Source organism: Calidris pugnax, unplaced genomic scaffold, assembly GCF_001431845.1.
Source record: "Calidris pugnax isolate Ruff unplaced genomic scaffold, ASM143184v1 scaffold45, whole genome shotgun sequence".
In the NCBI taxonomy this organism is placed as follows: Eukaryota; Metazoa; Chordata; class Aves; order Charadriiformes; family Scolopacidae; genus Calidris; species Calidris pugnax.
Window position 1 is genome coordinate 1704869 of NW_015090764.1, and position 10198 is coordinate 1715066.

The window sequence follows — 10198 nt, forward strand, 5'->3', positions numbered from 1 at the left end:
CAAACCATCCCCTCCACCCCCCCACAGGCAGCCCCTCTCCCAGCTTCTCCCCTTGGCAGCCCCCAGCCCCTTCCTTTGCCCGCCGGGGGGGGTCTCACAGCAATCCCACACCGTATTTACTCTGTGGTCATTGCAGACATTTTTTTTTCCTCTCCCCTGTCAGACCTCGGTAAGAAAGTTTATCTGAATGCAAGTTCAAGGCTCTCTCTTATTTATCTAGCAATCAATAAGGGCCACATATTTCCCACAGTCCCCAGAGCTGGCGCTCAGAAAGGGACTATTGTCTGGGAAAGGCCTCGCACACCTGATTTGAACCAGGATAAGTCCTGCCTTACACCTGCCCCGGCACCGGGACCATGATAAAGGTTTACGGGCTCCTCTGCTCGACTCCAAGCGCCCTGCTTCACCCCGGGCACGAAGGCTGGCTCCTCACCCCCTCAGCCCAAACTGAACCCCCAGGAGGATGCTCCCTCCCACCCTGATGAAGGTGCCCCAGGGGTGAGCGTGGCCTGGTTGGTACCACCAGGCGTTAGACAAGTCCTCATCCCGCACAGTCAGACCATCGCCCGTCACGTCTGCCACCTGCAAGCAGGTTTTTGGGTGCCCATCAAGGGGCTGGGACGGGGTTCTCAGTGCCCCAAGGCCTGTCCTCAGCTGCCCAACGCGGGGTGGGTGCTACACCCTCCTCCAGCCCCATCCCCAGGGGAGAAAGAGCCCCTCTCCACCTCCACACGCCCACCCCTGCGCGCCCTCGGCCACCTCTGCCTGGCCATTACCTGCTTACTGGAAGACATGTTGGTGAGCGTGCTGATGCTGCTGGTATCCGTCACCACCATCGCCGAGGGGAAGCGGGAGGTGTGGGAATACTGGGGGGGCTCCTGCTTGTGTGCGTACACTGCGGGGAGGAGGGAGACAAGCAGCTGTCATGGCAAAAAACCACCCCACAGCCCTGGCACCGGGGGCAGAGCAGCGTTAGGGCAGGTCCCAGAGGTGCTGGGAAGTGGGAAGGAGCATCACGGGGACACCAAGGAGATAAAACGAGCCATGGAAAGAAACCACCACCTGCCTCGAAGCCATTGCTACTATCTTGGCTACCAGCTCGCCTGGGGACACCAGTGGGGACTGAAGGGCTGTGGCTGGAGGTAGCACCCCCTCGGCAGGGATGGGGCCGGGATGATGGATGGCACAGCGGGGAAGCATTCACTTGGCAGGGAGGGCAACAGCCCCAGCCACCTCCTTCCCCCAGAGCACGTGTTTTAGCAATAAGGACACGGAAGGAAAAATAAAAGTTTGTACAGAACTCTGGTGGGGGTTGCAGGGCTGCATCCCACCCACGGGGCAGGGGTACGGGAGATGTGGCACGGGGGAAGGAGAGGATGGGGTGGGATGCAGCCGCCCCGCACCACCATCCTATTCCTGTGCAACCTGCTCTAGGTGGACCTGCTCTGGCAGGGGGGTTGGACTAGATGATCTCCAGAGGTCCCTTCCCACCCCATATCATTCTGTGATTCTGTGATCCTTCCCGCTCACAGCCCCGCACCGGCTGGTACCCCCGGGAAAAAGGCACCAGCCAAGGGTGTGAGCTCGGGCAGGGGAGAGCAGGGAGGGAGGAAAAGCTTCTTTTCCACCTGATTTCATTTTTTGGGCCCTTCCCTTCGCAGCTACCGGCCGGCCCCTTACTGTGCGAGTTCTGCAGCTGAGTCACGGTGGCCATAAAAGGCTGCTGCGTCATATGGCTGGGCGACTGCTGCATCAGCGGCTGCTGGTGGGAGCTGTGGAGCTGCTGGGAGAACTGGACCGGCTGCAGAGCTGCCAAGCTGCCGGCAACGCTGTTGATAACGGGCACGCTCTGCGCCTGCGAGGTGTTCAGACCTGCAAGGAGGGAGAGAGCACAATGGGGACGTCACCACCGACCGGTGTGACCCGGCAGGACGTCCCCCTCCCCATCGCAGGAGCCGGGGGGAGCCCACGTGGGACACGGAGGCGAGCTGAGGGTGCCCCACGCTTACTCTGTGCGATGGCCATGACTCCCGAGAGCGGCGTCATGATGAGGTTCTGGGACTGCTGCGGGTTGTGGTGGGACAGGCTGTGGATGTTGGTCAGGGTGCTCACCGGGGGCAGCCCGCCCCCCGACACGGAGATCTGCCAAGGAGCCAAGCGGGACAAGCCACCATCAGAGACACAGCCAAGGGATGTTTTAACAGAATCTTAGTGGTTGGAAGGGACCTCTGAGATCATCGAGTCCAACCACAAAAAAAAAACAACCAAAAAAAAAAAACCAAACAAATACAAAACACACCATACCAAACGCCCACCAAAAACACCGCCCCCACCAACTAAACCCCACCCTCAACCCCCCACCACAAACCAATAACCTTGGGCACTAGAGCACGCCGTCAAGAGCCATGTCTATATGTTTCTTAAATCCCTCCAGGGATGGTGACTCCACCCCCTCCCTGGGCAGGCTGTTCCAGTGCCTGACCACTCTCTCAGTAAAGTAATTCTTTCTAATATCTAATCTAAATCTCCCCTGCTGCAACTTCAGACCATTTCCTCTGGTCTTGTCGTTCGTCCTTTGGGAGAAGAGGCCAACACCTGCCTCTCTACACCCTCCTTTCAGGGAGTTGTAGAGGGCAATGAGGTCTCCCCTCAGCCTCCTCTTCTCCAAACTAAACATGCCCAGTTCCCTCAGCCTCTCCTCATAGGACTTGTTCTCCAGGCCCCTCACCAGCTTGGTGGCTCTCCCGGCCCCCTCCCCAGCCGCCTGCCCCCTTCAGCAGGGAGATTGCAGGGGGGTGCATCAGGAAAAACCCCCTCCCAAGAGGTGAGCGGGCTGCAGCCTCTCTGGGCACCTTCAGTTCAGCGCACACAGCCCCGGGGGTGCAGACCCCGGCTGGGACAGCGTGTTAATAAATAGCAAAGCAGCAGCAGGAGGGAAGGACTTTGCTGGCACCGGCTCCCAGCTCCACCGGAGCACAGCGCCGGGACACGGCACATCCCGAGCCTTTGCCATTTTGTCCCCCAAGTCCAAGCTCCTGCCCTCGGGGACAGCTGAGGACGCTCGACACTTATTAACTTCTCACCATCACGGTTGTAGGGGAAAGTGGGAAATATAAACTTGGGAAGGGAAAGGAAAAAAAAGGCAGAAAGTAGACAGAAAGGACGATCCTCGTCATCACTTTTGCGGATGGGCAGGATGCTGCTGAGACGGTGCTTGGCCAGAGCCAGTTCCTGGGATTTCAGGTCAGTGTTCAGGGATCAGGCACACAAAGGCACTCGGAGTGTGACGAGAGGGGTCACTGGGACAAACAGGGGGCGAAGTGCCTGATTTCTTTAATTGCTGCCCGTTCTCCTAATCCCTCTAATTAGACCTCTTGTACTGAGCAACCTCCATCCCAATTCAGAGCCATCCTTGGGGCTCTTCGTGTGACATTTCTGGACACCGGTCCGAGCGCCTTGTTTATTTTGCACATGTGAGTCGGAGATAGCTCCCTCGCAATTGAAACAAATCCATCAATAAATTCCAAAGCCCAGGAGTGACTCATATTTCCTGATCCGGTATTTTCCACTTTCAAAGTCTCTTCAAGGCCAGGTTACACCACACTTGGCTGCACAAGTCAAACAGCTCATGGCAAGTGCATCGCTGCTCGCCTGCAGCCCGGGCTCCTTTCACGGGGGGGGGGGGAAAATCACCTCTGGAGATTGTGTGAATGGAAAAGCCTCCCCGGACACTGGACCCGTGGGGGGGAGACCCTCTACCATGGCTGAGGGCAACACCAGAGCATGAAAGAATGAACGGCCAAAGCCTTCTGCAGCCTCAGTAACACTCCTCCCTGAAAAAATCGATTCCTTCAGATGCAACAACTTCCCTGGCAGCTTTTGGTTTCATGTGGGCCATCAAAAGCACATGTTTACCTACTAGAAACCACAGCCTTACAGCATATTTTCATTAAATCACTTGCAAGCACTAGCTAGCCCTGTTAACGATCAGAGATAAGCTGGCAGAGCCACAGGCTGCTGTGGACCCGAGCGGTCCCTGACGGTGCTGTGCAGAGGGGGATAATTCGGGGCCTTTTGCTGCTTCCCACTGCCCTTCAGCAGGTTGTTTTCCCAGTTTAACCCACTGCGTTTCCACGTGGCTTTCTCCCGTGCTGCCTGGCCACGGCGAGCTCCCTCTGCCCCCTCCCAGGCTCCCTCCTCGTGCTCCTTCCTCTGCCCCCGAGCTCTTCATCGCTTCATCCTCGGGGACCCCCTCCCCGGGCGCTCGGTGCCCGCTGCTGCCGCCTTTGCTCCTGACTCATTTTATGACTTCAAGGCTGAGGGTTATAAGGCTCAACACACCCCTGGGGTGATACGGGCACCTTTGGGGTGGAGGGAGCGTGCTGGGAGCGATGGGGTTTCGCTCTGCCGTACCCCGCCCCTGCCTGGAGGGGCTTTGCAGGGTCAGCGTCCCAGCCCGAGGGGCTGCAGGGAGACCCCCGAGAGCCAGAGCCCAGCAGAAGGAAAGGCAAAACTAAACGGTGCCACAGCTGAGGGAGGGGATGCCCAGCCCCTCGGCAGCCACCCAGCCTGGCCAGGAGACGGACGCGGCGGCCAGCCCTCCGAAAATGGAAGTGAAAACCAGGAAAGAGCAGGCTTGGCCCTGCCGCCCAGTGCCATGTTTGACTTTCGCTTTCAGCAGGGGAAAAAAAAAATCCAACCTCCTCCCGGAAGAGCAGCGGCCGCACGCAAACCTCTGCCAGCCTGCCCTGGGGATGGCCCTGCTCCCCCGTCCCCTCCTGCCCCATGTCCCCCGTGTCCCCTCCTCGCCCCACTCCTTCCTGCATCCCTCCAAAGGGCTCTGTGCCCGCCCGGCACCCGCAGACAGGAGCAGCCTGGGCACTGGGGCAATGGAAACCCACCCCAGCCTGGCATTTACAACCCCTTTTTTGCAACGGTCCTGCAGCACCCGGCACAGGGAGGTGTCAGGCATCCCAGCGGGGACGCTGATGTCCCGTGAGGTCCTTGTGGCAGAGCCCCCATGGACAAGGAGAGGCAGGAGCTCTGGGTGAGACACCCTGCGTGATGCTCGGGGACAAGAAAGGTCCCCGCTGGCCAGGGAAGCGCTTTCCCCAGCAAAACTCCAAACTTCGGGAGGGCTTAGGGGCAAAAAAAAAAAAAAAAAAAAAAAAAAATAAAAAAAAAAAAAAAAAAAAAAAAAAAAAAAAAAAAAAAGGGGGCGGGCCCCCCGGGAAGGGGGGCCGACCGCCGCCTAAATAAATAAATAAATAAATACGTTTTTAAAACATAAAGAGAAAAAAAATATATTAAAAAAAAATTAAAATGCAAGCCTGAGAAATGAGGGGGGAAAAAAAAAAAAAAAAAAAAAAAAAAAAATTAAAAAAAAAACCTGAATGAACATTTTATCAACAGCCGTGTCATCGGCAGGAGAAAACAAACAGAGATCCACCCAGCGCGCATTCAGTCGGCGAGGCACGCAATCAATAAAATCCCCAGAGAAGCCCTGTCAGGTTTATGGGCCGCGCTCGGAAAACACGCCGTTGCCCGCCGGGGAGCGAGGGCCGCCTTTGAGGCGGGCGGTGGGGACGGTCGCCCGCCCCACGGCCCCGGCCCCACAATGCCCCATTGTTCCCGGCGGGCCGCGTGTGAAACCCGGGGGAAAGCGTGTTTGCTTTGCCCGCTGGGCCCTCTTATCTTATCAGCGCCGCCGCCACAATAGGCCAGGTGTACTCACCATTTTGCCGTCGGGAGAGAGCAAACCGTGGCCCGGGTCCAAGCCGGCCGGGGAGACCTGCTGCAGGACCGCCTGGCTGGTGGTGACCATGGCACCGCCGCTGTGGTGGCTGATGGTCCCCGAGGACGCCGCCTCGCCGCTGGCCGCCTGGCTGTACCGCACCCCTGCAAAACACCGCCGAGGCGTTGGAATCACCCGCGGGCACCCGTGGTGACAGTGCCAACTGGCCATGCCAACCCCCTCTGAAAGTGGCCCTGCGAAGGGAATCAGGGAATTGTCAGAGTTGGAAGGGACCTTCTAGAGATGATCCAGTTCAACACCCCTACCAAAGCAGGGCTGCCCAGAGCACATCACTCAGGAGCATCCAGGTGGGGCTTGAAGATCTCCAGAGAAGGGGACTCCACACCCTCCCTGGGCAGCCTCTGCCAGGGCTCTGCCACCCTCACCCCAAACAAGTTCTTCCTCCCATTGGAGTGGAACTTCCCATGGTCCAGCTTGTGCCCGTTGCCCCTTGTCCTGTCACTGGGAACCACTGAGAAGAGTCTGGCTCCATCCTCCTTCAACCCACCCTTTAGATACTTGTAAACATAGATAAGGTCTCCCCTCAGCCTTCTCTTCTCCAGGCTAAAGAGCCCCAGCTCTCTCAGCCTTTCCTCATCAGGGAGATGCTCCAACCCCTCCATCATCTCTATTGCCCTACGCTGGACTCTCTTCAGTAGTTCCCTGTCTCTTTTGAACTGGGAAGCCCAGAACTGGACACAGGATTCCAGTTGTGGCCTCCCCAGTGCAGAGCAGAGGAGGAGAATGACCTCCCTCGACCCACTGGCCACACTCTTCCCTACACAGCCCAGGATTCCATTTGCCCTCTTGGCAACAAGGACAAGAGGCAAGGGAAACCCTCCCCAGGTACCTCAGCATGTGCGGGACAAGGATGAAAAGAGGTGTGTGAGCTCCGAAATGACACCTTGGAAGGGTAAATGGGAGGGACAGCACCAGACAATACGTCCCCCCTTCCAGTGCCCCTTCCCAGCTTCTCCCCAGCGACTCCGCATCCTCCAGCTCTTCCCTCTGCGGGGCTCACCCGGCCCCTTGCAGCCCCTGGCCAGCCCAAGGCTGCCCAGCTCTCACCAGTGATGGCTCTCACCTGTTCCTTGGGCCTTTCTGCATCCCATTTCCCCTCTCGACCCCCTCTCGACAAGTGTATGATTAACAGATCGCTGCTGGAAGATGGAGGGACCAGACACACATACACACAAGCCTCCAAATCGGACCACAGCCCACCACTGCCCAGGAGGGAAATCTGGCTCGAGCACAGGTCTTCTATATAAATATATTTAATTTGGCTAAAACACCCTGCGCTGATAACCATATGATCAGCCATGTGTCATGGAAAGGCATCTACAGATCACAAATAATTAACCGAGGAAAACCCACGGGAAACAAAAGCGTCTTTTATGAGGCTGCCTTGATGACTACGGCAAAAAGCCATTTATAACGAGGAGTCCGGCACCGCGCTCCCGGCCGGGTTCACTGAACTGCCTGGGATCCAAGGGGTGGGTGGATGGATGGATGGATGGATGGATGGACAGACAGCCCACAGCTCTCCTGGGAAAGAAAACCACGGCAGCGAAGCCCAACTTCCCAACCAAGACCACCAAGAGCATCACCCACCATGAACCCCAGCCACTGCACAGGGGTACTGGGGACAGGTCCCCAAAATGACCACCAGTGGAGGTTGCTGGTGGCTTCTCAGCTAAAACCCACCCAGGTTTTGATCTTCCTCCTGGGATTTCAGGATCTCCTTCTCCCAGGTGCCTGAAGGGAAGAGCTGATGAAGCGAAGGATGCTCTAAGGGCTACTCTAAAAATCTCCACATCAAGGAAAGAAAAGACAACTGGAGTCTGGGAGCTTTCCTCGAGCTCCCAAAGCATCTCCCAAAGCGCAGAGGGCTACCTGCACCCTCCACAGCAAAGCCACGCTTTAATCCCCTCCCAATTTTCCCCCATCAGCTGGTCAAACACGTCCCACAGATAGGAATCTCCCCGCGATGTCTGGTTCCTGATCATTTCCCAGCAAACCCCTTTTATCCCTGATAATAAAAGAATGTCCTCTGGCAGGTGGATATTTGCCGGCCCGAGTGGCCGTCCCTGCCGTGAACAGGGTAAACATTACTCAACCAGGGCACTGTCACACACATTCTTCCCCGCGGTCCCGGCCTCGTGCAGAGTGTGCTTCAGCCGCTGCCGGCCCCAGATCCCGCAGCGCTGGTTAAACAATGGGAGGGGAGATAAAATAAAGCCCTTTCTTCTGAGCACGATCTTAAAGATAGACGAGGAGCACAGGCTGCTCCTACTGGAAAGGAAATCACAGTTTCTGCTCAATCTTCGATCTCTTTTGGGTTCGGTGAAGCTTTCAGTAAGAAAAAAAAAAACCAACAACAAACCACAGCCCGTTTAAACCACAAATCATGTTATACCCAACCGAGGATGCTTGTAACTCATGAGTCAAGACACCCAGAGTCATGAAGTTGCCTTTAAAACAGGTTAAAAGCTGATTTTCAAGCTTTTCCCTGCAATCTCAAGGACAAGACTTTTATTGTTTGAGAAACAATAACCAATGCCGAGATTTTCAGATAGGCTGGGGACCGAGATTTCGGGTCTCTAGATAAAAACCGCTGAAGACTCCGAGTCTTGATGAAGATTAACTCTCTGGAGGAGTGCGAGGTCAGGCTCCAGGGACGGTGGCAGTGGTGCCACCATCCGGGACCCCAGAGGACCCTCTCCCACAGACACAGGGGCTGTGCTGACTGTTACTGCATCCCCAAAGCCCACGGGCACCTGGATCTGCCCAGGAACCTCTTGCAGGGCAGGGTAAAAGCCTTCTGCCACAGCTACCTTAGAATCATAGAATGATCTAGGTTGGAAGGGACCTTAAAGATCATCTAGTCCAACCATCAACCTAATTCTGACAATAAAATAAGTAAGCAATAAGCAATAAAAAAACCCCACACAACCATATTCTTGGGGACCATGATTGTTGAGGTCCCTCACAGACCTTTAGGGAGCCACCAATTTGTCTTGATTCTTGAGGTCCCTCGCAGACCTTTAGGGAGCCACCAATTTGTCTTGAATTTTTCCCATTCCTAGAACGGGAATGTTATTGTTGATTGTTATTTATATGTCCTCGCAGTTGGGTTGGATTTGGGCAGATTAGATAATTTTAGAATGGGATGGGTAGGATTGTTATTTATATGCCCTCGCGGTTGGGTTGGATTTGGGCAGATTAGATAATTAATATTGGGAAAACAGCACAAGGTGTTATTGCTGTTGCTATTTTCCCTGCTCCCCGATGCCAGGGGGTACCTTTCCTCCGAGCTCCCCATTCCCAGCGAACACGGCCGGCTCCAGCCCAGCCCAGCCTAAAGCATCCACCCGGGCAACCGTCACCTCCAGGCTTTCTTCCAGGATGTCCCCAAGTGCACGTTACTCATCATCACCTGCCTTTCTGCCCCTGCATTTTCCTGCTTTTGGGCTGGACCTCATTATGCTCAACGCCAGGACATGGTACCCTGCCACAGGGCAGGCAGCCCATGCCCAGGCTCCCCTGGCTCTGCCGTCGCAGGGGGTGCCAAGCCCCAGGAACCAGCCATCCCTTGGTGGCACAACCGCTCAGCCCCACCATGGGACGCCCCACGGGACCCCACCAGCCACGGTGGAGGCACGGGGACGGCTCCAGTGGTTTACACCAGGATATGAAGGTTCCCTTCCGGAGCAAACGGGGGGCTCCATAGTCCTGGATTTAGGAGCAGGAGCTGGGATGGCCATGGGAGCCTGACGTGACTGTCCCCCCCGCTGCAGCTGGAAGCAGCGCCCCTCCAAAGAGATTTATTCCTCCTCAGCCTCTCCCTGCAGCTCCCAAGAAAGGAGCCTGGATGGGGATCACCGGGAACGGGCCTGGCAGTGGAGTCTGCCCTCGTTAAGGCTTTTTTTTTTTTCCCCCTTTTTTCTTTTTTTTTTTTTTTTTACTGGGGCTATAGCCATAATATAATTCTGGAAAGAGCTCTTCCTCCCTGGTAAATTACAGATATTTCTAATGCTGCAGTCAGAAGTGGGAAAAGTGTCCCAGTTAGCTTGAACCAAGCTTGCCTGGGTGATTGTGGCTGCCCTGAAGCCACTGTAATAGTAGTTTTATCAGCTACAGCCATAATATAAAAGTCTGTTTATGGGACGGGGCTATTGTGTGGCCCCCGAGCTGCTCTGCCCGTGAAAGGTTTTACTGCTCTCCCAGGCTCCCAGACAAGCCGCGGGGTCCGGCTCCCGCAGCCTTAACCCTGTGTTTCAGCCGAGGGGGACGGGCGATGTGACACCCCCCCCAGACCCCCCCCAGGACCCAGGGGGTCCCGAGGGGCCACGGCTCTCTGCAGCCAGCCTTGGCACCCCCCGCCTCCTCAGGGGTGCCAGACCC

The 10198-nt window shown here is 56.3% G+C and overlaps 1 protein-coding gene across 5 annotated transcripts in view; it reads right to left on the reverse strand.

Annotated features, from left to right (window-relative positions):
- Window positions 1-10198, reverse strand: part of HNF1B (HNF1 homeobox B) — a 28200-nt gene that overhangs the window by 2638 nt on the left and 15364 nt on the right. For all 5 annotated transcript variants that reach the window (XM_014954670.1, XM_014954833.1, XM_014954585.1 and 2 more), the window contains 4 exons: window positions 5735-5898; window positions 2010-2142; window positions 1681-1872; window positions 777-895 (listed from right to left, as the gene is read on the reverse strand). In XM_014954670.1, coding sequence (XP_014810156.1) covers window positions 777-895; window positions 1681-1872; window positions 2010-2142; window positions 5735-5898 — 608 coding nt within the window. The remainder of the gene's footprint in view (window positions 1-776; window positions 896-1680; window positions 1873-2009; window positions 2143-5734; window positions 5899-10198) is intronic.